Here is a 12719-nt window from a genome sequence, read left to right as displayed (position 1 = left end):
ATGAATCAATTTTATTGGAATTCCACGTGAAAGATCAATACAAAGTGGTGTACACGTGAGAAGTGGAACGAAAATCATACATGATTCTAAACATTTTTTACAAATAAATAACTGAAAAGTGGGGTGTGCGTAATTATTCAGCCCCCTGAGTCAATACTTTGTAGAACCACCTTTTGCTGCAATTCCAGCTGCCAGTCTTTTAGGGCATGTCTCTACCAGCTTTGCACATCTAGAGACTGAAATCCTTGCCCATTCTTCTTTGCAAAACAGCTCCAGCTCAGTCAGATTAGATGGACAGCGTTTGTGAACAGCTGTTTTCAGATCTTGCCACAGATTCTCGATTGGATTTAGATCTGGACTTTGACTGGGCCATTCTAACACATGGATATGTTTTGTTTTAAGCCATTCCATTGTTGCCCTGGCTTTATGTTTAGGGTCGTTGTCCTGCTGGAAGGTGAACCTCTGCCCCAGTCTCAAGTCTTTTGCAGACTCCAAGAGGTTTTCTTCCAGGATTGCCCTGTATTTGGCTCCATCCATCTTCCCATCAACTCTGACCAGCTGCCCTGTCCCTGCTGAAGAGAAGCACCCCCAGAGCATGATGCTGCCACCACCATATTTGACAGTGGGGATGGTGTGTTCAGAGTGATGCGCAGTGTTAGTTTTCTGCCACACATAGCGTTTTGCATTTTGGCCAAAAAGTTCCATTTAGGTCTCATCTGACCAGAGCACCTTCTTCCACATGTTTGCTGTGTCCCCCACATGGCTTGTGGCAAACTGCAAACGGGACTTCTTATGGTTTCTGTTAACAATGGCTTTCTTCTTGCCACTCTTCCATAAAGGCCAACTTTGTGCAGTGCACGACTAATAGTTGTCCTATGGACAGATTCCCCCACCTGAGCTGTAGATCTCTGCTGCTCGTCCAGAGTCACCATGAGTGTTGCCAACTCCTCAGTAAGGAAAATCGCTAAGTCACTAGCAGTCACTAATTGACGTCATCACCTAATTTGCATAATTGGTCATGATAATGTAATTGTAACCTACGCTGTTGGACAGAGAAATAACATCGTGGAAGAGAGATAAAGTCAGTAAAAAACGTCTTAGATGCATTTATAATTAATGTCTTTTGGCAATTATTGTTTTTTTAATGTCACAATTCCAACCCTGCTCCTTTATCCGGGCTTGGACCAGCAAAAGTGACCCAAAATAGGAACTCTGGTGGAGTTACTTTGTGTGTGTTTATAAGTAGTTTTAAACCTTGTGGCCCATAAAACAACATAACAGTAAAAGAACTGACTGCGTTACAGTCAGTGCGGGAGCAGAGGCTTCGCTCATGCGCGATTCATTTGCAGTTTGGACGCACAGGTGTGAACGTCTCCTGCCCTGATAGCAGCTGGGGGAGGACTTCCTCCGCCTGTGTTCGCTTTGGCACGGGTGAGGTACCCATGGCAGCACCCGCTGCTTATTGAGAGTAAGAGCGATACGCGTTTTCACATCAAAAAGTCATCATAAATAAGGCTCCAATAACACCAGAAAAAGTTGCCAGATTTGTCGCTAGTCGCTTTTTAGAAAAAAAGTCGCTAAGGGGTCTGAAAACTCGCTAAATATAGCGACAAAGTCGCTAAGTTGGCAACACTGGTCACCATGGGCCTCTTGGCTGCATTTCTGATCAGCGCTCTCCTTGCTCGGCCTGTGAGTTTAGGTGGACGGCCTTGTCTCGGTAGGTTTACAGTTGTGCCATACTCCTTTCGTTTCTGAGTGATTGCTTGAACAGTGCTCCGTGGGATGTTCAAGGCTTTGGAAATATTTTTGTAGCCTAAGCCTGCTTTAAATTTCTCAATAACTTTATCCCTGACCTGTCTGGTGTCTAAATCCAAACGAGAATCTGTGGAAACCATAAGAAGTCTCGTTTGCAGTTTGCCACAAGCCACACAGCAAACATGTGGAAGAAGGTGCTCTGGTCAGATGAGACCAAAATTGAACTTTTTGGCCAAAATGCAAAACGCTATGTGTGGCGGAAAACTAACACTGCACATCACTCTGAACACACCATCCCCACTGTCAGATATGGTGGTGGCAGCATCATGCTCTGGGGGTGCTTCTCTTCAGCAGAGACAGGAAGCTGGTCAGAGTTGATGGGAAGATGGATGGAGCCAAATACAGGGCAATCTTGGAAGAAAACCTCTTGGAGTCTGCAAAAGACTTGAGACTGGGGCAGAGGTTCACCTTCCAGCAGGACAACAACCCTAAACATAAAGCCAGGGCAATAATGGAATGGCTTAAAACAAAACATCCATGTGTTAGAATGGCCCAGTCAAAGTCCAGATCTAAATCCAATCGAGAATCTGTGGCAAGATCTGAAAAATGCTGTTCACAAACGCTGTCCATCTAATCTGACTGAGCGGGAGCTGTTTTGCAAAGAAGAATGGGCAAGAATTTCAGTCTCTAGATGTGCAAAGCTGGTAGAGACAGACCCTAAAAGACTGGCAGCTGGAATTGCAGCAAAAGGTGGTTCTACAAAGTATTGACTCAGGGGGCTGAATAATTACGCACACCCCACTTTTCAGTTATTTATTTGTAAAACTTTGTATTGGTCTTTCACGCTGAATTCCAATAAAACTGATTCCTGTTTGTGGCTGTAATGTGACAAAATGTGGAAAAGTTCAAGGGGGGCGAATACTTTTGCAAGCCACTGTATGTCCCATTTCCCATCCCAAAATAAACTATAAAGAAGCCATATGAAGTATCAGACCTGAAATACAAGCTAAATATACAAAAGTGACACTGGGCAGTTAAAATAATAACGCAAAAATACAAATACTAAAAACAGAGAACACAACACAAACATAAATCACTTGACAAACCTAAAAGGAACCATGACTGTTATTTACAGCAAATGGTGCCAGTGTTTAAAAGGTTGTCAAGTGTGCCAAATTTAGTGAAGAGGTTATATAATATTGTTATATATTTAAATTAGAGTTTACTTTTAAGACTTAACTCTGACTTTGTGCAATTCGGTTATGTTTAATAAAGTTAACAGTTCATTTTCCTTATTTGCAATAGCTGTGCCGAGTTCTCCATATCCGGTTCTGATGATCACTGGACTCATTCCTGGAATCATTTTTATTTTCCTCCTGTTCCTGTACAAAAAGGTCTACAGAAAGAAATGTGAGACTTTTTTTTCTTCTGATATTACATATTTTACTCTTTAAAATATTTAAATATGGAGATGCAACATTCCAAAACTGAAAACTGTTCACAATATTATATAAAACACAATAAACTATGTGAACGTTAGTGTCTTATTTTGAATTTTTAATAAAGGTTCTGCCGATGAGCAGAGGGTGAGTCAGGATGAAAATCAACAACAAGTCTACTCCTCTCTCCGTCATGGTTAGTTTTTTATCTTGTTTAAAATATCCTGATGCTTTTCTCTGCTGCAGCTTTAACACTGTTGAATTAAAAAAAAGCTAAGACAATAACAACATTTAAACATGTACAGCATTTCTAAGTAATAATAAAATTTCCAATTTCAATGTATGTTTGTGCTTACACTGACATGAAAGCTTATCTTAACTTAATATAAATGTTATTGACAAGAATACTTGTGTTTACATTATGTGGTGAATCATTTTCTCTGACTTGTAGGTGATCGTTCTGTCTATGAAACAATCAGAGGCTCTGGAAATACTCAAAATGGTACAGTATCAACTTGAATATATAGTTTGTGGAAGCCGTGATTAGAACGTAACAGTGATTATTATTAATATCAATACTAATATTATTATTTTAATCTAATGGTTTTTTTTAATTTAATTATTATTGTAAGCACAAGAATGTGATCACACCTATAATAATAATGAACTGCAGAGCTGTTTCATACTGAGAGTATATTTGAACATATTTTACAGAAGTTCAGTGTTGTTCATGAATCCACTGGAAGAGAGCATTCATCTAATGTGCTCATTTAAAGCAGAATGTATCTGGAATTGTGAATTTATTAATTTATCTGTGCTTTACCGCCCTTGCTCTATATGAAGCTGGGTGACTTGTGTGCTGTAGGTCCAGTGGCTCCTTCTTGTGGAAAGTCAGCGATTCTTTCTATCGAAAGTGGGTGAGCTATGAGAAGTGACAGTAGTTTGAGCATCTCCTTTCCTATAACTCAGTGGTTCCCAAACTTTTTTTTCTAGACCCCCTTTTGTTTTACAAGAAAATCTTTGTTGTCCAGGTGAAGCCAAAGACAAGATATGCTTCATCATATTTTCTATGGCTTGGAAGGAAGTTGGGTGTGATGTGGGTGCAGTGGGTCCGATTCTTTCTACCCAAACTGGGTGAGCTATGAGAAGTGACAATAGTTTGAGTGTCTCCTTTCCTCATAACTGAAGTCTAATTGTCATTCTCAACCATCAGACCTTTGCCACGTCCTATTCCCCCATATTTCCCACCATTCATGGACCATCAAGTTACAATCTATGGGCACAAATATAAAATAAGGTTTTCTGGTAAAGTATTTAGGTATAACATTATAGCTAAACATCTGAAATATGTTTTATAAATGTTTCGCTGATGTTTTGTTTTTATATTATATATGTTTTAACTTCTCTTTGATGTAAAAAAAATAATTTAAATATCAGTAGGAATGTTTTGATGACGCAAACATTATTAAATCACGTTCTAAGGGAGGCAAATTTCTAAAAGGTTCATTAATGAGATTTTCATGCAATTACTGTTCCAGTGTTTTCATTTTAAATGTTTGTGATTTTCTCCCTAACATTGTACAATAAGTTGGTTAGTGTCATCATAATTTTTTTTATTAAAACTTTTGTATAACATTTCATGTCACAACAGAAAGTTTGGAAGGTGTTATATGTAGTGTATGTAGTGAAATGTGGCTTTAAATTCAGCTGTTGCTGTGTTACAGTACATACAATGAGAATATTTTTACACATAAGATCTTCTACATTATCCCAAAAGTAATGAAGAATACTTACAGTATTCATACATACTGTATGGATTTGAATGTATCATGCATTTCATGTCTATTTTTTTTCATTCAAATTTACAATGCATTTGCAAATAAAGTGGTAATCAGTATATTGAATTGTTCTGTGCTTCTGGCTCTTTCATGAGGGATAAGTGTGGTTTTTCATTGTATTAGTCAGTGTCAATCTTTGATCATACATGTACAGTAGCAGTGAACAAAGCCATGGTTGCTCAATTTTCTAAGACCACTGATGACTAATTCACTGGTACATCAGATGGAAAAGACGATCAGCCACACTAAATATGTACTTCATTCATGTTTATATCTTTCTGATATCATAGCAGTGTGACAAGGTTAAAATGATGCAGGGGCTTCAGTTAAGTGGCCCCAACACTCAGTGCGGGTCATGCACCATAATATAACTATTTATTAATAACCTTACTAAACTTGTATCAAAAGGGAACAAAGAGTAAGAGAATCATACTAGCTTTAGCTGTAGTAAGAGTGCCCTTACATATGTTTTACACTGCAACCTGAACAGTATATAGACCTTAGGCCTCACTGATAGCAGATAAGAGAGCAGGGAGCATCATGATCCTGATCTGTTCTGTGGACAGCTCTGCAGGCTGTTCAGAGATAACTCCCGATATTTATTCCTCATAATCTTGCATAACATGGGAAAACCTTCAGAATTTCTCTTTCCTTTTTATTTAAGTTGTAATTGATGCTGGTGACAAGCGCATTTAATAGTATTCTATTTTACAGTGCAGTTTTTCAAAAACCTTCCTTCACTGTTTACCAATTTTCAAGTTAAATTTGATCTAATAAAAAACACATCATTTTCTCTGTCTGGCTACACTCAACATGGAAATCTTCACCTTCGGCAGTACTAAGTGGCTGAAGAATTGTAAAATATTATTCTATAGTTAGACAAATATCTACTATGTTACCACCAATTATTTACTATCAGCTAGTAATGGCAAGTGGTGTAGGAATTTTTCAAACTATTCCTTTTTTAAAAAAATGCAATCAAACACTGTGAAAACACGTCACTACACATGATGCATTAATATTACTGCTGTATATGTTTACATTTGAGCTCATATTAAATACTTTATACTTTATATTCTGTTTAATGTCCAGCATTATATTCTTTAAATCATATGTTTATTGTGTCTGTCCTGTAAGCAGTGTTGGGCAAGTTACTTTGAAAAAGTAATCAGTTATAGTTACTAGTTACTTCTTCAAAAAAGTAACTAAGTTAGTAACTGAGTCACAATATTATCACAATATATCTAATTACCAGGAAAAGTAACTATCGCGTTACTTTTAAAAATGTTTAAATATGTTGGGTCCCCTCTTAATGGAACTTACTAAATTACTAAAATATAAATTACTAAACATACTTGAACACATTAAAATATAAATTCAACTCTTTATTATAAAACTTAATGTATAATTGAAATAAATGGGCACTTACAGCAAACACTGTACACTAATCTGAACTATTGATTTGAAAATTGTTTCACACACACACGGCTCCATAATATAACTGACAAATATACAAGAATTTCATGCATTGGCCTACAGTAGCAAAATGGTTCAATCTGGTAGAATACAGTAAAAAAAATGTCAAATGCTTTTCCTTAAAATTAAAAGCTGACAGTACAGAATGCATTGTTTTATACCGTGTTGGCGGAGAGATAAAAAAAGTGGTTTCAGTGGACATGAACAGGGCATTATTCTCCATTGCACTTCACAAAACAATAACATTACAATCAAATCAGTTTTGTTGCTGATCTTTGACATGTCCAAGACTCGGATCACCACCAGTGTCCCTTGCCCCTACTATGTATTATATGCAAAATAAACACTTCAACAAACAATTAATAATTAAAATGTTTAAACTGTCATTTTAAAATATCTTAAATCATCTGAAAATTGCTGTAAATCTCTTAATGTGTGATCATTTTGAAAAGACCTCAAGTTGATTAAGAACTTAATGAAAAAAAGACAAAAATATATTCTTTTCTGCCAATTTTACGGCAGATTTTGTGCATTTTCAGTTTTTGTCCATGAAGGTGACGAAAGGGTATAAAATATAACCTCTTAAGCCCCAAGGGGGTTTCTGAGTTTCCTGCTCGAAAATGTAATGCCCAAATTTAATTGATTATGTCTCTGCAATTACAAACTCTGTCCTTACAATCTTGGTATCAAAATAAAGCTAACACTTGTGAAATTTCATCAGAGGTGTAAATATTGAAGCAGACATTACTGTGTCAAAGTACTGAGAAAGTTACTGGGACTGTAATTTTTTTTTTTTTAATTTTTAGCATATAACCCTTTTAAAAATATGACTCGGTTCACATTTCATTTCAGAAATTCAGTAACCAACATATAAACATCATCTGTGCAAAGATTTATGTTTCTAAAGTGAAACAGTGAAAAATTACAGCACTGTCAATACATGAATATCCACACCTTGTACAAAAATGTCCAATTTTGGCACACAACTGGACACCATGCCAGTTGATTTTTTTAGGTATTAAAGAGCAGAAATTAATACATTTTATTAACAGGCCTAAAAATGCTTTTTTTTAAAAATATATATTTGAAGAATTTACCACACATTTACATGGCAATGGCCCTTTACTGCCTAGCGCATGGAGCGTTTAATTGGTCTCTGGCCCTTTAAACTCTGAGGGGCTGTAACTTTGGTTACTTTTGGTCAATTTGCATGATTGACACATCTTTTTAATCGTTTGAGCCAATAGAATGACAGTAATGATGCCACGTTCACATCACTTCAACCAATCGGACGTTGCAATGCCAAAACCCATGTGGGCCCAAATTTACTGCATGTGGCGTCTGTCCAGTCACGTGTCTGTAGGTGTGTCTAAAATGGAGGTTGTTGACTGAAAACGGCTCTCATGCGGCTAGGTAGGCATGGTAACTACTGATAATCATGTGGTTACCAGCTGCTGGCGAAAATAACGGAGGAAATCGGGATGGTAAGCCAATTTCTGTCTTAGCGCATTTGCGCCGCTATGTGTTTTTGTGGTCTTCTTTTGCGGCTCATTCAGTGAATTTTGGTCAGAGCGTGGTGAAACTTGGTGTGTGGGGTCAGTGATAGCTCTGGAAGCTAACTAACCTTTCTTTAGCCGGTTACATTAAGTTTGAAGAATTTCTTGTTCGGTTTTGTTTGTTTAGCGAACTTACATTTACGTAACTGCTCCTTTAATCATGGCTTGTTTTCGGTGTGTTTGGTGGTTGTAGAAATGGTTTATATGAGATTTTAGCTGAGATTCAGAGGTTTCTCTGGATACCACACGTCTGGACTTATATTTCTCACCCTGTGTTATAATCGATTAAACGTGGTCGCCTCCTTTTTGCCCCCGATACCGGGGGCGATAATCTGGACTCCACTCACCCGACTTTTCAGCAGTATGCAGACTTTAACGGTGTGTTCACACTGAAGGCGATAGATGCGATCAGAGCGTCAGATTTACATGTAAAGTCAATGTAGAAGCGCGATAATAATAATAATGGATTGATATAGCGCTTTTCAAGGCACCCAAAGTGCTTTACAATGCCACTATTCATTCACTCTCGCATTCACACACTGGTGGAGGCAACTATGTTTGTAGCCACAGCTGCCCTGGGGCAGACTGACAGAGGCGAGGCTGCCATATCGTGCCATCGGCCCCTCTGGCCAACACCAGTAGGCGGTAGGATAAAGTGTCTTGCCCAAGGACACAACGACCAGGACAGAGAGCCCAGGGTTCGAACCGACGATCTTTCGGTTACAGATACGCTTCCCAACCCCCTGAGCCACGGTCGCCCCAATGTCGCGATGACACGCAATTGCGGGTCCCGTGAAAATTCAGAAGCAGATTTGCCTCGCAAAAACGCGTCAAAGCAGCGCGTCTGGCGCGTTTGACTCGTGAATAAAACCACGCGGGTCAGTTTTTGTGTTGCATTTTGTGCATACGCGCGTTTCACGTCTACCGCTCAAGTTGGAAAAATCTGAACTCCAGCGTCAATTCGCGCAGCGACAACCAATCAGGAGCCTGGTGACGTGGCCTTGACCTAGGTCAAAGGGGCAGATCCAGCCGCTATTTTGCCACTGATGTACAAATACCTTTCTGCTTTTGCATAAAAGCAGAAAGATGTTGTCATGTAGGAATATATGTTATTGTTTATTAATAAACAGCACACAGTGGTCCCGCTGTTCATCCGTCACTGCTTTGCTTTTTCGCTGATTTTTTTATTGCACAATACAGCATTGCATTCTGCAGCCTGGTTGACAAACCTCCTCCGTGTCATGTTTCCTGCGCTTGCCAAATTTATCATGTTTGGTTTTGATAACCATCACGTCCAATAGAAAAAACAGCACAAAAACATCCATAACTAATACCTTCATTTGGAAATACACACCTGCACCAGGAGGGAAGAAAGCGCACGAAAGTGGCAGGCATGTGAAGACAAAACGCTGCATAATAATACTTTTACGTTTTGCAATCTACAAAGGTTTGCACTTTGAGAATCAACTTGTGAGAACTGTGACTAATCTTCATGTGTGTATTGCATATTTTGATGTGCGATTGATTCGCATTGGACACGCGTCGAAGTGCGAATGTGCACGCGTCAAATTAAGGGTGTCTAGCGCGTTTTGTTCGTGTCTATTGCATTCGGTGTGAACACACCGTAAGACATGGGACAGTACAACTCGGGCCCTTCTATGTATGCATCCCAAGTGTTTGCATAGAATCTATGCAAACACTTGGGATGCATACATAGTCACTGCATACTGTCCCCAGTAGCTAGATTAGACAAACTCCTCCTGTTAATACTCAGTATACTCCTGCATGTCAAAGACTTCCTTTTCTGCCAAAAGCAAAAAAAAAAAAAAAAAAAACAGCAAAGAATTTATCTGCTGCAAAACTCTAAATGTAGCACTTATCTATCTGATGTGACTGATCCAGGCAGTTTGAGATACATTATCAACTGTGTTTCAGCCTCTGCTTAACTAAGTTATAAAAGGCCTTTATTTAGCTCCTCAACAGAAGCTGTTTAGCTCATCTGTATCATATTTGTACTGCATAAAAATAGGAAGGTGCATCTCAGGTTATCTGGTGATCATAGAATTGCTGTGAAATTTGAAGTTCTTAAATTGTACAGTATAAACTGCTTGTAGCTTGAAGTTTTAACTTTTAACAGTCATTAAAACTAGAAAAGTGCTGTGTAAATCTCATTCTGTGGTATCTCTTGTGAAACTGAGATGAAGACAACATGAGCGTTTGTCTCTTAAAAGGTTTCCAGAGTGTGAAAAGGGGAAACACCCACTGCTAAGTGGCTGTGATCTGTGTATAGTAGTTACCCATTTAAAAATAATAGTAATAAATAAATATAAATACAAGTAAATGGGTGTAACTGCAGGTGAAGCGACATTGTACCTCTATTTTTTTTGTTTTTTTGTTTGCATTTTCTTCCTTTTCTTCTGTAAAGTATAAAGTACAAAGTGTGAAACTGTGGCACTGATGTGGCATTGAAGTTTAGCATGTCACACTTACACCTTTGTCACATGTTTAAAGTTTATTTGATTTCAAAACCATGACCCATTAGCCTCAGCAACTCAGCCAAGCTGACATCACCATAAACACAGCAGCACTTTTAAAGTAACAGAGATATAATCTGAGAGAGGGGGAAGGACTTCCTCTTGCCTCACGCCCACTTCTGGTTAACGACACTATTTCTGTTTAGCTTGAGCTTGCTCACAACATGTAGGTGAATTTATCAGCAAACCACAATTTCATGTTAAAAAAAATCTGCATTAGTATAATGAAATACTTTAAATGAGTCAAGCTCAGCTTTGTCAGTTCAGATGTATTTTTAGTTATATAATGACATCTCTGTTTATCAGCATCAGTTAAAACTTTATTCTTCTATGAATCTATTTTCTTAATTGTTTATAAAGTTGAGCGTCTCAGATGATTTGGAGCCGATCAAAGCTGTTTTAGGATGAGACGTGGGATACACCCTGGAGAGATGAAAATTGAAATAAATATAAAAGAGTATAAACACGTCATGCTGTGGTCAGATTTTGTTAAAGAGTGTTAGTTCTGTTGAAAAGGAAGGAAGCAGAGAGAAGGAGTAAAAAAAAAAAAAAACTCTTTGTTTCCTTCTCAGCTCTTTGGTGTCTGCTGTGCTGCTGCTTCACTCTCTCTCTTTACAGAAAGTTGTAGAAGTTTTCAGACGTGTCACTGCTGGATGTGAGGATGGGAGCCACTTTGCTCTGTGAGCTGGGCCTATTCTGTGAGTACATCACTGACTCCTATTGTTTGATTCATACTGATCCATAAACATGTTTTAGTAAGAAGAACAGAGCATCAGTCATTTGTACCATTTCAGGTCATGTGATCAGAGGACTCTCATGTTTGTTACCAACATGGTTGTTTGTAGACTGGATTAGATTTTAGTGCACTGACTCAGATCAGAGTGGAGCTGGTTTAGTTTATCTAACAAAGGTTTGTTTCTCCATCAGTGATAATTTGATGAATTTATCCATCTCTGTCTGCCTGTTATTGCGGCTTCCCACCTTCATTATCAAGTACATTTCTTGACTCAGACTCAGACTCGACACTCATATTAAGATTTTTTAATCAATGTACCTGTGCATTGTCATATTTTTATGTTCCAGGTTCTGCTACATATAATGTTATTGCTGAAATAACAGAAATAGATATGAAGAAAAAAAACAGATAAACATATGAACCAGAGGAGCCCGTAGGAAATGTATTTGTATTGTATGTGTTTATTCAGATTGTATTTCTGATTGCAAAGACTTTCAGAAAGGACAGGATTAACAAACACTAGGTTTACTAAACCTGCGCAAATTTGCGTAACTTCCCTAAACCCAACACCCCTAGCAGGGCCGTGCAGAGAGGTTTAAAGGGGCGGGTGCTCAAAGTTAAAAAGGGGCACATTGAACCAGGCTGAATAACAACAACACACATTCATCAAGAATCTAATATGGGCAACAAGGCAAAGCAAACGTAGCCGATGTTTTACCTGATGGGTACAATGTTGCTGTTGAGGGGTTGCTGTGGATAGTGCTGGAGGGCAGGGCTGTGTTGATCTGAGACTGTAGACATTAAAAAGTCCATAGGAGAGATGGTAGCTGATTAAACAAGTGTCATGAGATAATAACAAAATGCAAAGATTGGTGACAGCGCTTGGAACCATAAGGACACAAAAATTGTGAGAAGAAATTTAGGCTCTGCCTGTGATTCACTCTTTGCTTCTCTTCTTCCTTCCATCCCATCATTTCATTTATCACTCTCCACTTGCTGTCTTTCTGATAACAAGGCACAACTTGCTATTGCAATAAACTATAATTTAATTATCCACACCTAACAACTCTTGCATTTAATTTATAATAAAATGATGACAGAAAAATGTTATAGCACTGCCTTTAGCAGCCTCACACAGCTCTGTTTCCTCCTCATGTCCTTACCAGCCATGTCTGCACAATAAGATAAGATAAGAGATAAGATAAAACTTTATTAATCCCTCGGGTGGGTTCCTCTGGGAAATTCGGTTTCCAAAAGCACAGCACCGACAGAAGTTACAGAGTGTGAGCAGAATATTATATATATACACACACACACACACACACCTATATAAATACAGAGACATATATAAATAAAATATACGAAGGGGATAAATAGAATAAATA

At 38.2% G+C, this 12719-nt stretch overlaps 1 protein-coding gene across 2 annotated transcripts in view; it reads left to right on the top strand.

Moving 5' to 3' along the window:
* The window catches only part of LOC146714449 (uncharacterized), a 28471-nt gene that overhangs the window by 4295 nt on the left and 11457 nt on the right, over positions 1–12719 (top strand). Inside the window, exon 1 of one of the 2 annotated variants that reach the window (XM_085450931.1) lies at positions 11187–11296. The exons of the other annotated variant lie outside the window; for it this stretch is intronic. Coding sequence (XP_085307057.1) covers positions 11260–11296 — 37 coding nt within the window. The 5' untranslated portion in view covers positions 11187–11259. Of the gene's footprint in view, positions 1–11186; positions 11297–12719 lie in introns of those variants that run through there. 2 annotated transcript variants of the gene reach the window in all.

This window comes from Copadichromis virginalis, linkage group LG3 (genome assembly GCF_057382275.1).
Source record: "Copadichromis virginalis isolate Kocher_CV1m ecotype Utaka linkage group LG3, C_Virginalis_male_GT1.1, whole genome shotgun sequence".
Classification (NCBI taxonomy): domain Eukaryota; kingdom Metazoa; phylum Chordata; class Actinopteri; order Cichliformes; family Cichlidae; genus Copadichromis; species Copadichromis virginalis.
The sequence above is the reverse complement of the archived record's forward strand: the minus strand, read 5'-3'. Positions and strand labels throughout refer to the sequence as shown.